The sequence below is a fragment of the Fusarium mangiferae genome (genome assembly GCF_900044065.1).
Source record: "Fusarium mangiferae strain MRC7560 genome assembly, contig: FMAN_scaffold005, whole genome shotgun sequence".
NCBI classification, from domain to species: domain Eukaryota; kingdom Fungi; phylum Ascomycota; class Sordariomycetes; order Hypocreales; family Nectriaceae; genus Fusarium; species Fusarium mangiferae.
In genome coordinates this window covers 2,277,817-2,300,184 of record NW_024573925.1, presented here as the reverse complement: position 1 = coordinate 2,300,184, position 22,368 = coordinate 2,277,817, and the positions used below count along the sequence as shown (strand labels likewise).

The window sequence follows — 22,368 nt, the reverse complement described above, 5'->3', positions numbered from 1 at the left end:
TAGCTTATTAATAAAAAAAATTATTTATATTTTTAAATAAAATTATTTATATTTTTAAAAATTAGTAATAAATCTCTTTTTTTATTACTAATTACTAATACTAACTAATACTAAAAAAATAATTAGTAATTAGTATTAGTAATTAGTAATTATAAAAAAAAATAATTAGTAAATTAGTAATTAGTAATTAGTAATTAGTAAGTATTAGTAAGAAAAATTAGTAATTAGTATTACTAATTACTAATAAATTTACAACCCTGATGTTACAGTGGCCGACTAGTACCTTGGCCTTGGCCGTGCTCCTTGCTATGTACTAAATAGGAGCCACTTTTTCCCACATGGCATGGCGAATCGCCGCCTGATGGTTGAGCCAGACGCTTTTCTCAGTTTCTGCTAATGTTGTGATTGTATGTACATAAGCTGTCAGTTTTGAACAAACATTCATTATGTTGAGTTCCACTCGCCCTGCCATGTAATTTCCACGGACCGTCCACTACTGGGCTAGGCGTGTCCACCGCTGCTTCATCGCCAAACTCTATTGTCGAACACCAATTGTTCTCCCTGCTTTGTTGGATTGCTTGCCTCCCTGTTTGCTTGCTAAGCCTTTACTACGTAGTACGTGAACTGGATGCTCCACGTTTTGTTTGAGCCGTTGGGTTGATCATTGCAGGGGTCCCTTGCACGGGCAATCGCAGGCAGAGTTGATTGCCATCTGTCTGTACCTGGGCATCTTGATTTTTATTTGATTTTGGCTGTTCTCCTATGGTAGACAGCTTCTTTGTCTTAGTGGCGGCGAATTGATTGCCGTTTTAGGCCGTCACAATAAGCAAACAGTGCACCTCAACGGCCCGAGTTTCAGGGCTTAGACAAAGAAAAAGAAAAGAACAGAAAAGAGAGAGAGAGAGAGAGATAGATAGAAGGGAAGAAAATGGGTAGGGGGGAAACACCAAAAACCCAAATCAAGGTTTGAATCACGAGAACGAGAACGGTGAATGACATCTCGCGTGCGTCTAAACATCCATTGCAAGGCCAACAGCGGAACACACTACATACTGTAGTATGTATGTATGTATTAGGCCCGCTTCTCGGAGCCGCTGTTTGGCACCGATTAGATATCTGATACACATTGCACCCGCGTGCCTATCATGGAAGGTAATTTACTATGGGAAATTTAGAAATTCGAGGGAGTGAGCCTGTAAAAGGCAGGTTTTTCTCCAAAGTGGACAATGCTCAGTCATAAGTCTCCTCCATGCATATCATCAAGCCCACCTTATCGAAAACCACGGAATAGAGCCAACCCTAGTAAGTTCCCACCGCTAAGAGTCAGGCACTCGAAACAATCGCCAACTCGACTAGCCGTTATTCCCGCTCGCTAAAGCCCGCCCCAATTCTTTGATTACTGCCAGGGGGGTCAACGTTACCTGAACCTTGATTGTCGAACCCTGACTTTCTTTGACCTGTCATGCATGGATTCAGCGGAAACATGAGCGCCCGGGGCTAGCTCCAGTTCTGGATATTCAGAGACAATAGCGAATAGGTAGGATCTTTTTACTTTCGCACCAACGATGATCTCCACTTCCTCCGAACGGGTTTCTTTCCAGTCTTTTACAGATCCCCGAAATCATGAGGATCCTTTCGCAACTCGCTCGGTCTTTGCTATGACATCGGCCAGGGCAAAGTCAATCAGCAAACTGACTCTTGAGCCTGAATCGTAACGCCGTGGGTCAAACGTGGTTGAGACAGGTTGCCAAATCCACAACCAACGGCCCTTCCAGAACTTCTAGTCGCCTTCTTCTCTTCGTCTTGTCCACAATTGACGCCCCGCCCGCTGCTTGGTGACCTTCTTGGCGTTTCGAGGCCCATTTTGGAGTTCTAGCCGCCGTCTCGAGAGAATCTTAAACAAAGCCCCATGGGAGCACATGGCGTTGTTCAAAACGTTGCGGTTGCAGATCTATCGGCGCACTATCCTCCTCTGGACGAGAGGCACGCCAAGCTTCTTACGACCATTATTGAAAGTCTGGGCTTCTTCACACCTGTTTCCTATTGTGCCATTCAGGTCACTCCTATTCGACGCCTCCATGTTAGAGTTCAATGGCTTAGGCCATCCGGAGCCGGTTCCTGAATTCGCTTCCGACTACGGTAATCCTGTTGGCTGATCACTGGCTCGGTGCAGCCGATTTTGCTGGATCTGTCTGCGGCCCAGATGTTTCATCCCGTGTGATTCAGCCACAGGAAACAGATGCCCCGATGTGTGCTTCAGAGGTAAGAAGTTGTACTATACAATCAAGTCTATCTATCAATAATTCCAGCCAACACCAAGGACTGACTGCACTAATTTTACAAATACCGTGTAAGTGGCTTACACTCCAAGCCAAGCGTTTCAGAAATGGAACGTCTCTGTGTTTGGAGGCTTGTGAGTTTCCAGTCTCGAACCGTTATGATGCCATCTTTGACCAGCTAAGCCTTCTTCTTTCCGATCTTATAGCCCCATGATCGAAGGATCTTGACAACCTTGGGTGTTAGGGCGGCCGTTAATGGCACTCGAATGAAGATAAAGCTCTTGTGAATGGCGTACGCCAGCGCCAGCTGAGTTGCTAAACCTGTCGCAGATTGAGTCGTTAGTCTTTCTCACCAACTCAGCAAGCGTTATCTACTGCCCACATCACGAGCTGCTAGGGGCAATGGGAAGCATCTAATGCGTGCGCCCAGGGGCAAAATCTAACGATAGTACTCACTAGCATCGGTACGATTGCGTTCCTCAGCCTTCTCGACACCCCATGTGGCCATCTCCATCTTGTCACTGATATCGTCATCGCCAAGTGCTCTCGCCTCAGCCTTCTTGAACGACTGCCAGTAGGTGTGCCAGGCCTCCCGAACAGTATCGGGGATCATCTGCTTGATTGACGACATCACACGATGTTCGACCTCGCCTAAGTTGCGCCGGCGGCATCAGTTAGCAACCCACTGAGAATAAAGGTCCGCATGACCTCGTTGACGGATCTAGGTGAGGCCGCGGCAATGTCTTACCGATTTTATCAGCACCGACCATTCTAACAAACAGGAAGCAGAATGGGAAGTCGAGAACGGTCAGCCCGAGGTAAACGCCAACGGTCACCCAGCCGTATTCCTTTGTAAGCTTCTTGAGTTTGGCGGTGAGGCCTTTTGGTTCCTCGGCCTCGCCAATGGTCGACTTCTTGTTTGTCTTGCGCTTTGTGGTAAATCGAAAACCACGCCTTAAAACGCCTTGGAGCATGCCTGGTGTTGTTGTAGAGCCGATCCCGAAGCGAGCGCTCCTCAGCCTGGCCATCACACTATCCCAAGGGATGGTCTTCCATCTCAAAAGCTGCCGCGCGGTCTTGTTTTGCGACTGTGATGTAAAGAGTCTCGTCCATGCGCCATTCCAGGCTGCCTGTTGAGCTGGTTGGCTGAAGGCCCGCAAAGGCGCACGCACGCCGCGAACAGGTTGTCTTAACATGATTATCGAATGAGGTCGCTTGAGTCACAGAATCCAATGTCCTCCTGGGTCGTAGGTTTACAGTCGAAGAGAGCGTGGCTGAGAAACTTCGTGATCGGTCGAAACGGATGAGAGGCGATAATTAATCGTAAGTGGTCGGAGCTTTCGGATTTAATGTGTTGGATTCAAGGAATTATAAGATGCGTAAAACCAGCCAGATTCATAATCAGAACATCGTGACTCTTGATAATGAAATTGCAAACCGTAATCAGGTTATCTTGCCGTTTTCTCCCGAACTCGTTTGGTAGCCGGCGACCCGTCGTTCGAGAGAAATTTCTGGAGGTTTGGCGAGGTGACGATGATGCGAAATTGCGCCACGATCATGTCTAGATTAAGCCACAAGTCGCTTTCGTGGCTGTGGTATCACGTGTTTCCTCTCGCTCATGTAGGCTACCTAGGCAGCTAACAACAACTGAGATCTTCTCACCACAACCATCCTTCAATCTGTAAAGCAAGTGACTTATCTTGAAACAGTGTTTCGGGTGAATAAAGCCTTCAGAGACTTTGCGAAGCTCCATGGACTCGAGTACATTGTCTGAGCTCCCAAGTCTCGGGCCAGTTTTTAGGATGAGGTTACCAAGTTGTACGAGCCGAACAATGGGACCTGTCTCAAGCTATGATTGCCTAATTCTGAAGCTGACGGCTGTGTAAAAGATCCTTTTTACCTTTTCCATATTTTATTATGCAGCTATATTGCGGTATCATCGAAAATATACCAAAGTGATTGGTGAATATAACATACAACTGGGAATAATCCAGCATTTGGCTTCCTTGGACACTTGTGAACACAAGCTAAAATTGAGTCCGTAAATCCTTTGTGTTTTGGAGGCCTCGTCTTCTCGGTTCCATGATGGGAATCTCTTGTCATTAAACATTTCTCGCCTTCCGAGTCGCTTGATGTAAGTCAGGGGTAGCATGGCTTTGAGTTAGTACTAATCGTCAAATCGCATCTAGAACATAATCTGCAGTGCAACATTTCACGGTGGCCTTCATATTGAACTCTGTCCGAGAAAGAGCGAAGAGGCGTCATAGTACTTTGCATCTTGGCGTATGACGGCTGTTGTGTGATGGTGCTGCAAATGGCTGCTCACCAATATGGAGGGAGCGTGGTTTTACTCTCGTCGACTACACATAGAGGTATCACAGGAATTCCTATTTGGATCGCCATCTCCACGTTAAGATAGGTAGGTATACAAAGACATCTGCATACCTGCCTGCCTACCTTGGGCACAGGTCAATTCCGTGTCCAATACAAGGAAGTTGCCTGAAGAAGCCACGGGCAACTGTTGCGACGAGCACTGCTTGGCAGTGCTATCGACTCTCGGTCGGTACCTACTATATTATTTTACTTGACCTAATTACCCGACTCTTCTCCAAGCAGCTCCTAGGCCAAACTCAAGGTACCTTCTTGTAATTCTAACTTCATTTGCTGGCATACCTACCTACCTAGGTACTTAGGTATGTGAGTGAGGTAAGGCACCAACTTAGGGACCTACCTCCTAGGCATGGTATATGAAGTGAACCTTCCTCTCTCATTCTTTGCCGGCTCGTCCACTCACTCATCTTTCAGCTCTCACAATCAAACTCTTGCAACCTCATTTCTCGACTAAATTCCTGTACTTGGACCTGACGAGTCCATTTTGGCATAAAAATGAAGGTGTTCGAGTGACATATTTCAGATAAAGGATTCCAACCCTATTTCGACAAACTGTCCTCTTGCGAATCCTCCGGTTTCTCCTCACACTCAACGGATGGACTGAGTTGATAACAGCCAATTTTCCAACTCATCACCGCTGGATAGAGCCATTGATTCGCTTCTTCTCACTCGTTACACTCTAATCACATCAAATACCAACGATGCCAGCTGCCATCACATACGGCAAGAAGAGAAATAGAAATATCCTGAGGACGCTGGGAACACGTCGCCAAAGATCCATACCAAAACCTTTACTGCCTGATCGGCTGCGTATGATATCCCACATGTCTTCCCTGATAAACCTCTAACTGTTTCGGAAGCAGAGTTCCATACAAACAATTCCCCTAAGCAAGCATCCCGGAAGAGAGCAATGGTTGATCCGCAAACTGCGGATGAAATGGCAAGCTGGTTACTAGACGATTCCACACCCGAACGCTTCTCCAGTGAAGAAGATGACCTGTCTCCAAAAAAGCGGCGGACCACTACACCGAGGAACTCGGTTTCGATTGATAGCAATCAAGCTATCTCGCCACTGCATTTCCCTTCACCTATCAAAACACCACTCAGATCTTTAGAAACTCGCCCTCGAGCCTCCCGCATGGGTAAGCACTCGCCATCGAAAGCCATGGGAAGAGTTCCTAGACGAGCTGCCACGACTGGTAGACAGAGGGATACACCACAAAAGCGACTAAGTTCAAGCTTACAACGCCGCCATGTCCCTACGAGATCGCTGTCTTATGACCCCCTCAAGTTTCACCCTACGAAAGACATCGCAGCGGCGACACCTGTGGCGCTCGATACCTGTGACAACAACGCGATTTCTCGCATTGTAGAAGGATTTCAGATTCCTCGCATCCAAGACCGGTGTGCTGGTGAAGAAATTACGGGAAAACTGGCCGCTATGCTGGCCGCTACCAATGCACTCAAGCCTTCGCCACAGCAGGCCAACTGTTCGACCTCAAGATTCACGCGTATGGTACCGTCGAAAGTACGTGCAAAGGTCTCAAATGCTTGGGATCGCTTCCATCCAAAAGCGGCGAATCGCGAGGAAAAACAGGCTCCGGCCTTCTCCCACTCAGGCGATGAACAAGGTGATAGGTGGATTCGAGAGAGCGTTGTTCCTACTCCTCGCTCACATGCATCAACTGAGGACGCTTCTCCGATCAGCAACATTGAGCTCCGATTGAATGAAGGGGATAACCTCAATAAAAGTAAAGTCCAGCAAATCGTTGGAGGTCGGGTTAACAGAAAACCGTTGGCAGACGATGGAAAGTCCCTCAGAAATGGAAATCTTGTGGAGGATCCATTCTCTGAACGAGCTGACAAGCGAGCTTTAACATATTTCGAAAACCGGCTGAATCAAGGGTCAAACAATGGTCCAAAGACGCCTCCCTCTTCGCTTTGCAATCCATTCGAATCCGAGAAGGGATTCGACGACAACATTGAAGATAGGTTCTTGAACAGTGCACCAGTCGGATCTTCAACCCCTCGGATTCTAGTTGAGCGGCCATCAACGTCGAGCAGTGGTTGCTGCTCCTCGGACGGCGATATGCACATACCAGTAAAGCATTGCAATAAGAAAACGGGATCTTTATCGACTACTGGCCAAAAAGAAATCAGAGAACACCACTTTCCAAGTCATAAGCTTTTAGACCCTAGTGACGATATGTTGGCTAATCCGGCCAGTCAAGCTCGACAAGTCTCGGAGAAAGCGAAGAGAGACTTACATACCTCTAGCAGGATGAAGAAACACCCGTCACCCAGCAAAGAAGCTCTAGAAAAGTTGGAGCTCCAAATTCAGCAGTACACTCATGTTCGTGTCTCGGAGCCTGTCAAGCACGATATGGATGAGCTTATAATGGAATCTATGGACGCAAGCCTTTCCCTAAGGGCGTGTGAAAGGAGAAGGTTGAGCTTAGCTCGTCTGTCGGTCACCACTATTGACGAGCTGGTTGACCCATTGTGCGGAAAAGTTCACCACCGCCGAGGCTCCTCAACATCTATGCTCCAGTTGGTACGAAGCCCTCACATGCCACAAAACTCGGTCAAGTTGTGCAAGGATATCCGGTTGGCACCCCCTTATCGTCCAGCTGGTGTTTCTCCTTCTGAGGTGGACGAGTTACATTAGCAAGTTTGGGGAACCCGGCGATAGCCAGTGAACCTTTGCATTGATCTGAAATTACTGCAGGTGATGGAGGCCCATGGGAATACGGGCACAATTTGTAGTCAGCGAAGAGGCAAAATCGACAGCAACCATTCTTATATTGATTGCGAGAAAGCCGGCAGGCTATGTGGTTGTGACGAGCTGCGAGATTGTGATAGATAAAGTCACCGGCAGCGGCAGTACAGATTTATGCTTGTGTATAGCCGCATAACAAATCATACTATTATCCTCAACTCCCAATGAGGGTATCAATGCTAACAATCGTACATGTTTGTGTATAAGTGCAAAGTCCGTGATTCCATACTCCTTTCGACTTCCGGGGCTCCCCTTATCCTCGGTCTATTTGATGACATAACAATTGAAGTTACTTGAGACGTTTAATAGCGGTGGTGGCGCGCACCACGACCATCGGTACCGCGCATGCGTCGAGTGCCAGCAGCCTTTAATGACATTAGCATAGCGTGGATCCGAGAGCAGTTAGAATGAACATACCTTGACGCCAGGTCGGCGAGTCAAACTACCCTTGAGCTTGAGGAGGGCACCGCTGACCTTGTCCTTCATGGAAGGTCGGCGCTGGTGGTGATGAACAGGTGCAGTGGCCGTAGCATGAGTTCGTCGACTAGCACCGCCACCAAACATGCCGCGGCGACGGGGCTTTGTGGTTGTGGTGGTTGTTGTATGGCGATGAGAATGGGCCGGAGCACGGCGACGGGTGCTGAAGATGGAGCGACGGGGAGCGGTGTGACGGTGAGTTCGTGTGAGAGGCATATTGAATGGTAGATTGAATGTGGGAGTTAATGTGTGTGTGCTAATGTTTGTGCTAATGTTTGTGCTTTTGTGTCTTGTGGTGTTGATGATTATAATATAGATACTGAGAAATGGCTGCAACGAGATATTATATATACATTTGGATGGTTGCGCAACATAGCGTGCTTGAGCATGGAACCATGCTTGGCCAAGAATTATTGCATCACCTATTACGATCATTGATGAAATAGATAGGGAAACCTGGTCAGCAGATTTGGTTGTATGCAGATCCAAAAGAGTTGATACCACTATTAACTACCTCTAACTTGATCCCTGAGAGAGGGAATGGCCAAAAGACAGACCCTTGATGAGGAGCAAAACTTGGAAATACAGAACACGTTGGGAACGAATCGGCTCTTGGTCTACAGGACAGTGGCGGAATTGACGTTTTGAAGATGTACTGAAACGTCACTAGATGGGATGCAATGGAGTTTAATTGGTAGGCGGGTACGGAGTATGGAGTAGTAGGTAGACCCTTGCTCAAGATGCAGGGTCCAACGGGTTCCCAGACAGGGACCTTAGCGGTGGATGTGATGTCATAGGGCTGCAGATGAATTAGGGAGTTTTTGTGGATAAGGCACTCAGTCTTGGTTTTGCAAAGCTGAGAGACGATGAGTATGTTGAAGTTGGTTATGATTGCGTCTATGTCCACGCAAGTGAGAAATTGAGAAGAAATGACGACGAAGATGATGATGTTGATGAGCAAGATCGAGATGGGTAGCAGGATCAACCATGACAGGACGACCTACATACAAGGGAATATCCAATATTCTCATCTTCTATTGCCTCCCCAGGTCCCTCAGGTCGCGATATCGAACCATATATGTGGTCAACTCGACGTATCCTACCCAGACGCAATAGAGATCATAACACTCACTGTACAGGAGAAACCCTCATTTCAGCCAACTTGAACCATTTCCAATACGATTCTGCCCTGCCTTCAGGGAATAGCATCGGCCATAACATCGTCAAGCCCGCAAGTTATGCTTGATTGTCTCCAGGTCCTTGGTTGAGAACCCAAGACCCTTCACGTAGCCATCCCATCCCCCATGCTCGGCTTCGACACCTTGACCAAAAGCCTCCCAAAAGCTCGGGCGTAGGCTAACCATGTTCCAAAAGCCAGGCTCCTCAGCGCTCTTGACGTCAATGTTTGCCAATATGAACAAGAGTAGACGCTCGCGGGCTGGCTCGATACCAATCCGCGATAGCATGTAATCGAAGATGACGTCTTGTTGGCTTGTGCCAGCAAGGGTCTGCAGGAGCCCTGCCATGACGCCCGTGCGGTCACGGCCAGCTATAGCTCAGTTTGACGATTAGTTTCACAACCCTTTGAACATAAACCTGGATTTCCTACCAGTGCAGTGAAAGAGAAAGGGCTCGTTCGGTTTGTCCCTCACGTGTTCGAGGATTGCTCGGATAGAGGGTTTGTACGCCGCTATGACAGCCATCAGCTGCTCCCTCCAAGCAGTTCTGCCGTCATCAACAGCAAAGTCAGCGGGACTAGGCTGGGGGTATTCAGCAACGCGCTCGCAGAAGACAAACTTGACACCGGTTATTCTTGGACTGGGATACGTAGCTCGCTCTTCCTTGCTGCGAAGATCAAAAACAGTCTTGACGTTGGCAGTCAGCCAGGCCATGGCTTCTGGGTCGTCAGCGGCGGTGTCAAGCATACCAGAGCGGAAGATATGGCCAGGGCGTATGGCGCTGCCAGGAACAGCACCTAGATCGCGGAGGTTGATGATCGATTCATTAGAGATGAAAGGTTTGGAGTTGAAGGCGGCCGTGAGGGTGTCGGCCGGAAGGGGCTCTCGAACGTGAACAGCCGTGATGGACTCGAGTTCAGCTCGCGCGAGAGCCATGGTTGGGCTTATTATTCTCTTGTTAATAGATGGCCAGATTGTTAGGATGGAAGTTATCGTTACTGTTGTTGCTGATGTGATAGGGGTAGATGGATAGGAAGCCTCCGAAAAGTCAAGCCGACACTGTCGGATCAAGTCTGCCAGTGCCATGCGGTTATATAGGCAATTCTAGATAGGAATCCAGAGATATAGATATGCAGATAGGCTGCTTATTCAGTGTACCAGCCACGGCAGCATCCTTTTTGCCGTATTCAGCCAGTAGTTATTGCAAGTCATCACAAACAGTGACACCAAGTCTCTATTTCCTATTGTTTGAAGACCAGTGGAGCTAGATGTTTGAGAGCGAGCCATAGAACTGCTATTCGCAGGACTTGTGTATCCTTAAAAGTATATTGCATGGGTCAACAGTTGTAAAATCAATCAGAGCTTAAGAGAATCTGGTTGGTGATTCAATTAAGGTACGAATTAGTCTAATGTGGAGAGCTATGACTCTGGGGTAAGCTCGCGATCAAGATGCAATTGGGTAAGGGTCCCTGGCTGACACAAATCTCATCGTAAAGTTGACCGTAGCAAGACACCTCATGTCCTATAATTCCAGGCGAATATATTTTATAGAGAAATAATGTTTTCTTTTCTATGATGCGCACTATCTAAATCAATCCTTGAGACGAAAACCTCTTCCCGCGTATCATGCAGCTTCCCCCACAAAGATCACCGAAATTCTTATCGATAACACGCAGCTATCAAATCATGGCTCCGCCATCTCTAACAGATCCAATGCCTTTACACAACTAGGCTCTGCTACTTACATCAGGAGTAGCAGTTCAGCTATAAGCCAAGTGTTCGACGATGGCTGTCACAGCCTCTGTGATCAGATGGGGACTCGTCCTGCCCCTCATAGTTGTCGCTTTTGCAGTTGCGTACCGTCTTCAACAGCCACTCACAGTTTCGGGCGAGGGAGAATCCGCAACGTTTTGTTACAATTCCATCCGAACACATGACCCTGAGCAGGCTGAGGCTCAATGTTTCACTGTTGCGGATGGCGTCTTTACTGCTGTTGGTCCACGAGACGCTGATCAGCCCGTGATAGATGGTTATGTGATTCCAGGACTCTGGGATGGACATGGTCACTTGCTCCAGTACGGGGAGTTCCTCCACTCTGTTGATCTGTTCGGTGCCCAATCTCTCGCGGAAGTCCGTACGAGGATCAAAGACTACATCTCTGCTAACCCTGGGGCCGGATCGAAAGACAATTGGGTTCGCGGAGTTGGATGGGATCAGACCTTTTTTGGACGTATGCCCACAGCTGTAAGACACTCATATCTGTTAGCTTCCCGCCATACACTAACAGGTTTCATAGGCAGATATAACGCAGGATACAGAGCTCAGCGGCATCTATCTTATGCTTGATCGCATTGATGTTCACTGCACTTGGGTTTCCCAGCCTGTGCTCGATCTCCTCCCATCGGACCTCCCTGACGCTGTCCCGGGAGGTGAGATCATTCGCGACCCTGGCCTCGGTGTCTTCTGCGATAACGCCATGGACCTGGTCATCTCAATTTGGCCTCAGCCTGGCCGGGACTTTAAGGCTCGTACAGTCAAGACCGCCATGAAGCGCCTTAACGAGGTTGGTCTTGTTGGCATGCACGATGCTGGAGCAACTCCAGATACTTTGAATCTCTACAACGAGCTCTCTTCAGGAGACGACTGGACCCTTCGTGTCTATGCAATGTTGGAATGTCCTCAGCGTAACTCGTACTGCCCAGAGGAAGCTGTCAAGTTCGCCCGAGACGATGATCGCTTTGCAGTTCAGAGTGTCAAGCTATTTGCGGGTACGTGTCTCCATCAAAACTACCCAAGGTAGTGATTAACCTCAGCCAGATGGCGCTCTCGGAAGTTGGGGCAGCGCCATGCTCGAGCCATACTCCGACCACCCGTGGACATCAGGCTCGCTTCTTATCAACGCCTCTGCTCTTACTGATGTGACCAAGCGCTGGGCTGCCGACGGATACCAAGTCAATATCCATGCTATCGGCGATCTTGCCAACCGTAACGCTGTGGACGCTCTTGAGGCGGCTCTTGTCCAGCAGTGCCTTCATGAGGCTACTGCCCAAGGTGCACACCCTTCGACTCCGGACCAGTCCGCCCATGATCAGATTGAAGCGCGTGCTGCCTGTCAAGCTCGCCATCGCTTTCGCATTGAGCACGCCCAAATAATCCATCCAGATGACCAGCGACGGATTCGAGAAGTCGGCATCATTCCCTCTATTCAACCCACACATGCAACATCAGACATGAAGTATGCTCTTGCTCGGCTTGGTAAAGACCGTCTATCGTCCTCCGCCTACCGGATGCGTTCTGTTCTTTCTGCCCATCCGATTCTGGGTAGCGATTTTCCTGTTGAGCCCCCCAACCCATTCCAGGGCATCTACGCCGCCGTAACCCGTCGAAGCCCGCATACGGGTCGTGGAACAGACGATAGCCCCGATGGCTGGCACACAGAAGAGGCATTGAGCTTAGATGAAGCGATGTGGGGATTCACGCGAGCTCCTGCTTATGGAGCCTTTCTTGATACTCGCGCTGGTGTCATCCGCGACGGCGCTTTGGCTGATTGGGTTGTCCTTGATAAACCTATTGAGTCTTACGATATAGATGATTTACGCACCCTAAAAGTTAAGGAGACATGGGTGGCAGGCAAGCAGGTGTATGCACGACCTAACCATGACTAGATTGCCCGATCCTATTTCCCATATGAAAAAAAACCATCTAGAAGAGGACCCAAGAGTTTGGGTGATCGTTTAGGTAGACATAGCTGAGGTGCGCATGCTACAGCTAGAAATAGAAGTGTATTTTGTTGATCTCCCTGCACCTATATTCGCACACGATATGATCTAACAGTTCTTTTAATATGGTACTGTTTTAGCAACTGAACGGAACGTCTGGATGCCACCAAGTCACGACATCTCATAAACTTCTCCCGGGATGAAAGAAATAGACCCCTCCCTCTGTCCCTTGTGCGATAGAAATCAACCACCCAAACGCCGTCGAATAGGTCTTCGGAACGAAGACCAGCCTCTGTAGAACCAAAGCTTGCAAAACGCTAACCTCAAACGCCGAATATCACGAATCAGTTTTCTTCTGGTGCCATGAACTCTAGTCCGACTTAACAATAAGCTTGTTTTCCCACCATTTTGCGAATTTGACTGTTGGGATATCGACCGCCCGCCAAAATATATCAGCCCACCAAAAGATAGTTGGAATCACAAAGAACGAGCTCAGGACGAAACCAGCAGTGAAGCGGTGCCCCTCGGTACCCGTCACGCTATAGGACCATTTTTCGAAATGATATCCAACGGCATGGATGGCGGGTCCATGCATAAGATAAAGGGCATAGGAGATCTTGCCCAAGTACTGCACGAACGCCGAGTTGAATACGCGCTGCCAGTTAGACGAGCGGCTCACTGCGAGAACAAACATAACAGCGCCCGTACATTGCCAGTATCTGTACTTTTCGGCCGCCCACCACTTAGGAATCAGCGACGTAAGGTAGATCCAGCCCGGTGTTCGATCACCGCCCTCATCGGGTTGGCTCATAAGATATAAGCTAGCGACACTGAAAATTGCCCAGAAAGCGCTCTGGTACCAACGGCGTTGACTAGGCTGGGTCTTCTCCTCGATGGGGAGAGCAGGAGGTGAGACGTGGGCGCCGCGGATAAGATCAATTTCAGCCAGGACCATGCCGCAGAGGAACATGAGAAATTCCCAACGTGAATTTCGGTAGGTAAAGAGCATTATACCGGCAACGGTGATAAATCGGCACTGACTTCGAAGTCGAGCAGTGGCTATTAGGGTGAGGAAGAGATACAGCGAGCAACGAAACTCAACAGGGATGGTCCACAGATGCTGGTCATAGTCTAGATGAATGGTTAGTAGGATTTATTTAAGTGGATGGTTTGACCTACTGGTGCTTCCACCGTGGGTCTTCCAGCCGAAGACATGGACAAAATTGAACATATCCTTTGCCCATTCTGTGAACTGGGCATAGTTTGTGGAGAGACGTTGGGGGTGAGGTTCTCTGACGTTCCTCATGAAAGTACGGTCCATGGCAAACTCTCTCGTCCATTCGTAAACACCCAAGCGGATGAAGGACACGATCATTAGGGTAGAGATAGCGGTTGGAAGGTATAGGCGTATGCCCCGTCGGAACACTAGAGAACTCATGGTAGTCGAGAAGTCCTGAGTGTTCTTGCTCCGGATGAGCTTCAGAGGTCGATAGGAGAGGGCGTATCCCGAGATGACAAAGAAAAGACAGACAGCTGGAGGTCCCTGATACCACAATCGGATAATTGGTAGCTTCAAGATGTTGTAGTGGGCATCGTCACAGCCCCAGCCTTTGGCGATGACGAATGCCTGGTAGAAGAAATGACAAAACAAGACGACGAGGGCGGCAACACCTCGCATGCCGTCGAGGTAGGCTGTAGGAGCGAGCTTGGCCGGTCGAATCTGTTCCCGAGCATGTCGTCCCTGAAGATAACTGGGAACGAAGAACCAGGCGAAGCGAACTAGGTAAACTCTCCAAGGGGTTGAACGAACGTAGTCCACAGGAGCGAGAATGGGGCCGGCCCATTTCTCAAAGTGAAGCCGATGGTGGTCTTGATCATCTCGACCGCTGTCACTGTCAACGTCGGAGACAGACCTGTTGTCGAGCAATCCCATCTTCTCCTCGTCAGAGAGTGAGTGTATTGAATGAGAATGACGACTCATAGTTGAAAGTCCAGCGAGACCTTTTGGGCGGTTCTGGTCTGGCAGAGATGGGAAAACGAGGAAGGAAGTGGCCCAGGAGGGAAATAGGGAAAGAGGGCGTGGGTTACCAAGTGGAAAGCGTGGAACAGAAAACGACAGAAATGGAAGGAGCGTGATGATCTTCTAATTCCTGGTGTAGGAAACAAATGGAACAGTTTTGACCAAAGTAAAACAAAAACTGGAGGAACTGGACGAGTGTTTGCCGAGAGATCAGCTGTGGAAGAGGAAACGAGGATGAAAAGTGAGGGCTAGAGATGCCAAGAGATGACCACCAGGGGATCTCTTGTAGTCTCTGTAGGTAGGCACTGAAGAAACACGGCCGTTGATGTAGAGAACAAAGGGCGACGACGACGACGACGACGCAGAAGATAAGGAAACAGGGAAAAGGCAGACTACGGTATACATAGTGTTGGGGTTGGGAGTCAGGGTTATACAGTATCTCACAGTATCACTACTAGACTATACAAGTGACAGACACTCGCAGTTCCCGTTCCAGCTTCAGCTCCAGTTGTTCACACGAACGGACAGAGGTAGCCTTTCAACTTGCACCGTCCCGTGAGCCAAACGTCTATCACTGGAGACACGTTGTGTTTCAACGTCTTGGTTTGGCTTGAAACGCCCTGGTTCGCTTCCTCATATGTATACATACATAAGAGTATAACGCAGGTTATAAATGCCATGAATGCATATCCACATTGTTGCCCACCCATCTACCGATCTTCGACAGTTCAAGCCGCATACCAGTCAGGACCAGGGGCGAAGAATGGAGATCTGCAGCATCTTTGTGGAGTTTGTATAGCACAAGATGGTGGATGATTGCATGACAAGTGCTTGATATGATGCCGATAACCGAGTTTTCTCAGATATCAGTTTAAGCATGAAATAGAAAGGGTTTTATCGTTGTATAAGGTAGGCAGATGGATAATGCGGCTTAAAGAAACGCACCTAAAACATCATATGTGTATCAAAAGACGACAGAGGTTTCCGAAGGCGTCCGCTGACAAAGACAAAGCCAGAATACCTTGATTTTCCACGCCATGGTGAGACATGTATTTTAACACAGGGGTGTCAGTTCAGGTAAGTAATTAAGCATTGGCTAAGAAAAAGCCAAGGTTTCTTACCCCTGTAAATCTGTCTATTTCTTTATTTCCGTCTATTGGATAGCTTTGGCTACGTATCTACGTATGTACATTTTCCCACGAAATTATCCTTAACTTCTTAATGTTTTGATCGTTGTTGCATGCTATAGTAATTATAGGCCGTCAGATATTTTCCAATTAATCCAATCGTTCTATCTTCTTCTTCTTCATTTGCATTTGCATTTGACGTTAAACCAGCATCAAAATGGACCCACCACACAAATTATGATAACGTCCCTCCAGGCCCAATTATTTACAACATGTAGGGTTCCATATACTGGGATGCTCCCTCAGAAACGCGCGTACGTGAGGTTCCTATGCTATGTAGCCTCCCATATCCTTTCAACTGCTATGGATACTTAGACTGTGATGCAGGCATCCCAACAGTGCACCAGATATTGTCTCATCTGTAGAGTACACAGCTTCAAGGGTTACATATAAATGTTTGGCACGGCTAAGCGGCTTCGACTTTACGACAGAGCCATTGAGAAACAGCACATCCTCAGTTGTGCAAGATGGGAAATCCGCCCTGATAATCACACGGCCCATCATCATCTATCGTCTGCACCACTTCAAGCTGCCATCTCAGACGACTGGTCGACAGCACACAAGGTAGTGTTCCCGGCGTTACAGCTCGACTAAATTCCCGGTGGAGCGTAACTCAAACACAACACCATCCTAAACCGTAAAAGAGCCAATTCTGTATAACCTCTAGCATAGCTCACGCGGTGAGCTGAGTCGAGCTCTATGTGAATCGAGAGATCATTGAGGATACTAACTTGGTACATAGTCGATCAATACTTGGCAAACTTGTTGGTTCGTTTGTTGGTTCGTCCAGACTTCGATCTCACATCCTCTTCTCTGGGACCGATCTCAGTTGTCAACATGAAACTACCAATAAAGCTTGTTTCCCTCTTCGCACTCTCTGAACCGGCAACTGAGCTCTCATGTGGAGAAAAACTGGGCTGTGCTTCAGGGAAGGGAGAGCTCCCAGCGCGTCAACACGGCGCATCATGAGCTCACAGCTGACGACGACAAAAACAAGAAGACCCAGATTTCCAACGTAGACAATAGGGGCTGGCGAATAGACAGCGTTCCTGTTGCGTCTTGATACCGTATTTTGAATTTACGCATGAGTTGCTATGCACTGTATACCTCGGCATTGGTGATTTTTATGTGCTTCAGTCTGCCAAATACCGTTAGTAAATAAGTAGTCACAAAGTACCAACCCTCGCTACTTCGTACCATAAAACATATAAGCTTGCCAGGTCCTATCTCGCATCTACTACTCCGTAATCTTGTAAACATCACCCTGTGGACCTGCTTGTGCCCATACCCCATGGCTCCAAAGTGTGCTGTGATCGACACGGCTATCACTATCCCGCTTCACTGCCAGCCATCTAGTTTCTCGTCGACCTCATCTTGACAGATGAGTAGAACGAACGACACGTCATCTGTGCTTATCATTCGCACAAAACCACACCTCAGCAGCATTGATCGAGCCTGACAGATACGCTTCGTTTCCTTGCCATGGCCCACCGCGCTATACAATCTGTATTTCATCTTCAACTCAGCCTGCAGCCCTGTCAACCCTTTGCCTTAGTAGCTATGTCAGTTCAAGTTACCGGGATTATCGGTGTCATGTATAACAAGCACCAGTGACAGCAAATCAATCAAGGTTCGTATGTATACATGTCTTACATTAGCGAGTGATTCTTGATTCCATTCGTATAGTTCTTTTTGATATAATATAATCAAATCCCTTGTTCCCTTTCTTCATTTACAAAACGCCCATATTTTTCGTCCAAAACACCCGCCAACGCCTTGAAATAAATCTCGTTGTATCACATGTAATTTATAATCCTTAGTTTTCGAGCCAGTCGAGGAAGTCAGGGGTGAAGTAGCTGACCACAATAGTAGCGCCAGCTCGAAGAATGCCTTCTGTTGACTCGAAAGCCATTGCCTTGAGATCGAAGACTCCTGCCTTGGCTCCGGCATGTATCATAGCATACTCGCCACTGACCTGGTATGCAGCCACGGGAAGATCTTTACCTAGGTCCTTCGCATCACTGATAATGTCCAGATACTGACTAGCAGGCTTCACCATAATGATATCGGCTCCCTCATTGATATCTCGCACGATGGCACGTCGTGCGAGGCCACGACCACCGGGAGGAAGCTGGTAGCACTTGCGGTCACCAAATGAAGGTGCTGAGCCGGCGGCATCTCGGAATGGGCCATACAAGCAGCCTGAGAACTTGGCAGAGTACGACATAAGAACGGTCTTGTGGGCAATTCCCTCCTCAATCAGTTTAAGCTTGATGGCGCGAATGCGGCCGTCGTTCATGTCTGAAGGAGCTACGCAGTGAGCGCCAGCCTTGGCATAAGCGATGGCGACATCAGAGATACGGTCGACAGACAACTGGTTGTTCAGACTGCCATCATCACGGAGAATACCGCAATGGCCATGAGAAGTGTACTCGCAAAGACAGACATCACAGCAGATAAAGAGCTGTGGGAAACGGCGGCGAATGATTTGAATGGCCTTGATGACAGGTCCCTCAGGGTCGTCGGCGGCGGTACCTAGAGCGTCCTTTGTGCCAGTTTGCATGGGAACACCAAAGAGCATGACAGAGCGGAGGCCCTTATGAACGAGAGGCTCGAGGAAGGGAATCAGCTTGTCACAGCTCAGCTGGTGCTGGCCGGGTAGAGAAGGGACGAGAATCATGTCGCCTTCGCCATCGGTGACGAACAGAGGGTAGATGAGCATGGACTATATACATCCTGTTAGACACCTCGGCCTTAGTGACTAGGGTCTCAATTACGCTACATACCTTTGTGAGTTGGCGCTCGGCCTGCCATGAACGGGCCAGAGGGTGGAAGTAGCCACCATGAAGTTGGCTTGAAATGTCGCCGGAAATGCTCACGCTGGTGGCAGCAGTGCTGGTGTAGGACATAGCACGCGAGACGTGTGAAGCTCGGTCATCGAGAGTCGAGACGGATGAGCGGGGACCGGGGATCTGAGGGCGGCGAGCGCCATTGGAGTCGCGAAGGCTCAAGTCCTGAACAAGGCTGGAGAAAGACATGATGTCGATTACGATTGATGGTGATTTGGAGAGACGATGGTTGGTCTTGAAAGGATGAAGAGCGAAAGTTTCAGGGCGAAACAGATGGCGGGCCTCAGGCGCAAGGTGGCCAAAAATTCAACGGACGGTCAACTGGGGTCTTTTGTGATGGGCGGAACAGGTCGGAAGGATGACAATTGGAAGATGAAACAACGCAAATCACGAACAGCAAGACAACGGGTATCGAGAGGAGTTGAAGGAGGAGAGTAAGACAAAAGGTAAGTTGACCGTTGGGGAGGGAAGAGATGATAAAGGTTGAGCGCCGGGGACCAGAATCTTAGATAGAACAGTAATTGCCAATGAGAGCGTTGGTATAACTGAGCCCGTCAGCGATTTCCGTCTTGCGCATGTGCACGCGGCGTGATCGGTCAAGTTCGGAAAGTCTGTGGCCCATCCAATCAGAGGAATCAGCCACCCACCGACTCCATTTCATCGCCCAATCGCAATCGCTTGCCACTGGAAAATTTCCTCAACTGTCTTAGCTGAGCTGCGCCGGCGACTGCCGACCTCGCTTCACTGCCATCGAACCAGCAAAGAGACCCTGAAAAGAACCTCGGAATCCTTCTGTTTGGGGCCTTTTTCTTCTTCTTACAAGGGTAAATTCGGGGGGCCCGTCCTGACGGGTAGGCCAATTCAATCAGTTGCCGCCGGACCCTAGTCTCAAGTTTGACGAATCTCTGGATTATATGTCCCGGAACTCGTCTGAAGTGTTCCAAAAATCCATTGGATCAATCCATTGGCTACCTCATCGAAGAAGCCGTGGAAAACTGCCAGCCGAGCACCCAACCCCGCAAGCCAATAACGGCCCCGCCCCGCCCCGCCCTTGACGCTCTATGTATGCCGGTAGGCCGGAACAAGTGGGGGGTTTTCCGGAGATGTCATCGCAAAGACATGCCATAGCACCATTGGGGAAGAAAACTTTGGACGTAATAAGAGGATGCTAAAATAAACTTAGCAAAGAGTCCCCTAAACTTAGGCTAATTTGCCTAAATGTCTTTTGTCACATAAGGTGAAGGTCCTGGGTTTTCTTTCCTCCCCCAGCCATATTACTGAACGAACTCCTTATCGCGTGATCCGATGTTTGGCATTTCCTCGGATCGTGGAACCACAGACAGACTGCTTTCTCATGATGAGTAATGCTTCTTGACGTTCTCTATGCATTATTTCTTACCTGCGTTTTATAATCTTTGTTTTTACGTTTATTGGATATCCTCGAAAGATATATCTAGGCATCCCCACAGCCTAGTATGATTTAAACATTCATTGCCCCTGATGAGGCAAAGCCTCACTGGGTCAACATCATGATTGTTAGCTTTCTCAACTTGCAAAGCATCGGTTAACAGGAGCCTCAATCCTAAAGGGCTTTGCCTATAAATCGTTAATAGCCTGAAACTTCGTCCATCTTGACATCCCATGTGGGCAAAAATCGAGCGTATTCAGCCTAGATTGTTAATTTTTGGATGTTTTCAGTAACGGCTGTTGAGACTTGTAACGGGATACGTAACACAAACAAGAAAGAATCTGACCGTTCCCTAGAAGTGTCCAACATGCCTTGTCTTCCAGCAATCCGTGCTGTTCCCCCCAAACCTCAACTGTCTCTCCTTTCTGGCCAAATGCACGATGTCCCTAAATTTACTTGGCTGCTTGATCGACGACATGAGCGTCTGGAAAAACCAGCTTCTACCAAGGAGAAGAATCCTACTGCATCCCTGTACCGAATGTATGAGTACCTTGTTGTTGGATATACCGCCGGTCTTCGCTCTGAGATGGAGTACTTCTTCGACCGACTCATCGAAAGAGGCTTACCACGGCGGTGTTGCCCTGCAATCATCGTCGGCGAAGAAGCCGAGGCGGAACTGCTTGCCCGTGAAGTAGTTCTTGAACTTCAACCATCCTGGGCCAAGGCTGTAAATCGTCTGACTGAGCAAATCACCATTTCAATCTCTTCTGGTGAGACGCCAGAGGACAAATTCCGAAGCACTGAGTTTCTGGCTATGAATATAATAGTTGCTGAGCGCCATGCGGCCTTTGTTTAGAGCTGAACCCAGTATACTCAAGTGCTCTCTTAGTCACATCGACAAGATAATTAAATAATGACCTTGATTGCCTTTCTCTTCTCATCATCCCTAAGTCCACCGACCATTGCTGGGTTCACAAGTTGACAGGTCGTCATCGCCGGCTTCTTTCTCATTGGAAGCAACCTCAAAAACTCCTTGAATACCTTCATTAAACTCCAGAAGGTGCCATCACACAAAGCCTTCTCGTATGCCTTTTGCAATCTATCAAAAACCACAGATTCCTGTCCATACCCTTCATGTACATGCCCAAACACATGCAGCAGCGGACGGATGCGCCATAACTCCTTGAGAAGATAACGACATCCGAGATTTAGATCGAGATGAGCGAAAGGAGGGCCGTGAGTGACGAGAACATCAATATCGTTCGGAGCAGTATCTGACCAAACATTTTGGCTCCGTGAATATTGAAACGGCCAGTTTCCGTGGCGAGGTGATAGAGGGCTTCCATATATCTTTAGGGTTCGGCCATTTCTGCAGGTGACAGTTGTAGTCTCGTTCTGAAGATAAATACAATCTCCCCAATCTAGACACTCTCTTTCAGCTGCTGATTCCTCCCGACGATCACAGCCTTTATCGAGCAGTATGTCGTGGTTTCCTGCCACGATGATCTTGTGTGTGTGTGGTTGAGATTTGAGCCAGGCAACAGTAGCTTTTAGCTCTCCGAGCGACCCCGACTGTGTAAGATCTCCGGCGTGAATGAGTACATCTCCAAGGGGCAATTGAGGTTGAGAATTGTGCGTGTCTGATATGCACACAATAGAGATGGGATTTGCGGGAGGCTCGTGGGTAATGCGACGAAGACTGTATAAGAAATGTGCAAGAAATATGCACGGCTTAGACCAGAACTGTTGCCATTTGCTGGGGCGTGGACGATTCAACAACACACCAAGGTCGGTTCTCCGTGTACCGAAAAGCATATTGTTGGTGAGTAGGTAGGTAATGGACGAAGCACAAAGAGAAATGTGTGAGAATGAAGGTGCCTACCTTACCTACTAACCTACTGACATACCTACTTACCTTACCTCTTGTTAGAAGGTACCTAGGTTTGTTGCAGCCGCTTACCTCAGGCATCAACGAGCAAAGCTGTGGATGACACCTTTTCCCTGGCCAGCAATGTCCAGTATATCTCCAGTCATCAAAGGGACCAGCTGCAAGGTCCCGTCTTTTCTCGGAAGTTCGTCAC

General features: G+C 48.5%; 8 protein-coding genes across 8 annotated transcripts; 2 read left to right on the top strand and 6 right to left on the bottom strand.

The window, feature by feature from the left end:
• Window positions 1–2,457: 2,457 nt before the first annotated feature.
• On the bottom strand, window positions 2,458–3,475 carry FMAN_07666 (uncharacterized protein; the record flags this gene model as incomplete). The annotated part of the gene is made up of 3 exons (XM_041831318.1): window positions 2,458–2,600; window positions 2,736–2,930; window positions 3,028–3,475. The coding sequence occupies 3 exons, from the start codon at window positions 3,473–3,475 to the stop codon at window positions 2,458–2,460; spliced, it is 786 nt and encodes a 261-aa protein (XP_041681893.1).
• A 1,896-nt stretch (window positions 3,476–5,371) lies between these two features.
• Window positions 5,372–7,338, top strand: FMAN_07665 (uncharacterized protein; the record flags this gene model as incomplete). Its single annotated transcript, XM_041831317.1, has 2 exons — window positions 5,372–5,480; window positions 5,531–7,338. 2 exons carry the CDS (start codon window positions 5,372–5,374, stop codon window positions 7,336–7,338), a joined length of 1,917 nt encoding a protein of 638 aa, XP_041681892.1.
• Window positions 7,339–7,751: 413 nt separating this feature from the next.
• FMAN_07664 (uncharacterized protein) lies at window positions 7,752–8,142 on the bottom strand (the record flags this gene model as incomplete). Its single annotated transcript, XM_041831316.1, has 2 exons — window positions 7,752–7,814; window positions 7,867–8,142. 2 exons carry the CDS (start codon window positions 8,140–8,142, stop codon window positions 7,752–7,754), a joined length of 339 nt encoding a protein of 112 aa, XP_041681891.1.
• Window positions 8,143–9,149: 1,007 nt separating this feature from the next.
• Window positions 9,150–10,040, bottom strand: FMAN_07663 (uncharacterized protein; the record flags this gene model as incomplete). Its single annotated transcript, XM_041831315.1, has 2 exons — window positions 9,150–9,475; window positions 9,536–10,040. The coding sequence occupies 2 exons, from the start codon at window positions 10,038–10,040 to the stop codon at window positions 9,150–9,152; spliced, it is 831 nt and encodes a 276-aa protein (XP_041681890.1).
• An 849-nt stretch (window positions 10,041–10,889) lies between these two features.
• Window positions 10,890–12,769, top strand: FMAN_07662 (uncharacterized protein; the record flags this gene model as incomplete). Its single annotated transcript, XM_041831314.1, has 3 exons — window positions 10,890–11,348; window positions 11,401–11,872; window positions 11,922–12,769. The coding sequence occupies 3 exons, from the start codon at window positions 10,890–10,892 to the stop codon at window positions 12,767–12,769; spliced, it is 1,779 nt and encodes a 592-aa protein (XP_041681889.1).
• Window positions 12,770–13,193: 424 nt separating this feature from the next.
• On the bottom strand, window positions 13,194–14,804 carry FMAN_07661 (uncharacterized protein; the record flags this gene model as incomplete). The annotated part of the gene is made up of 2 exons (XM_041831313.1): window positions 13,194–13,954; window positions 14,003–14,804. The coding sequence occupies 2 exons, from the start codon at window positions 14,802–14,804 to the stop codon at window positions 13,194–13,196; spliced, it is 1,563 nt and encodes a 520-aa protein (XP_041681888.1).
• Window positions 14,805–17,846: 3,042 nt separating this feature from the next.
• On the bottom strand, window positions 17,847–19,068 carry FMAN_07660 (putative porphobilinogen synthase; the record flags this gene model as incomplete). The annotated part of the gene is made up of 2 exons (XM_041831312.1): window positions 17,847–18,755; window positions 18,817–19,068. 2 exons carry the CDS (start codon window positions 19,066–19,068, stop codon window positions 17,847–17,849), a joined length of 1,161 nt encoding a protein of 386 aa, XP_041681887.1.
• Window positions 19,069–21,193: 2,125 nt separating this feature from the next.
• Window positions 21,194–22,102, bottom strand: FMAN_07659 (related to phosphoesterases; the record flags this gene model as incomplete). Its single annotated transcript, XM_041831311.1, has 1 exon — window positions 21,194–22,102. The coding sequence occupies one exon, from the start codon at window positions 22,100–22,102 to the stop codon at window positions 21,194–21,196; it is 909 nt and encodes a 302-aa protein (XP_041681886.1).
• Between the last annotated feature and the right edge of the window lie 266 nt (window positions 22,103–22,368).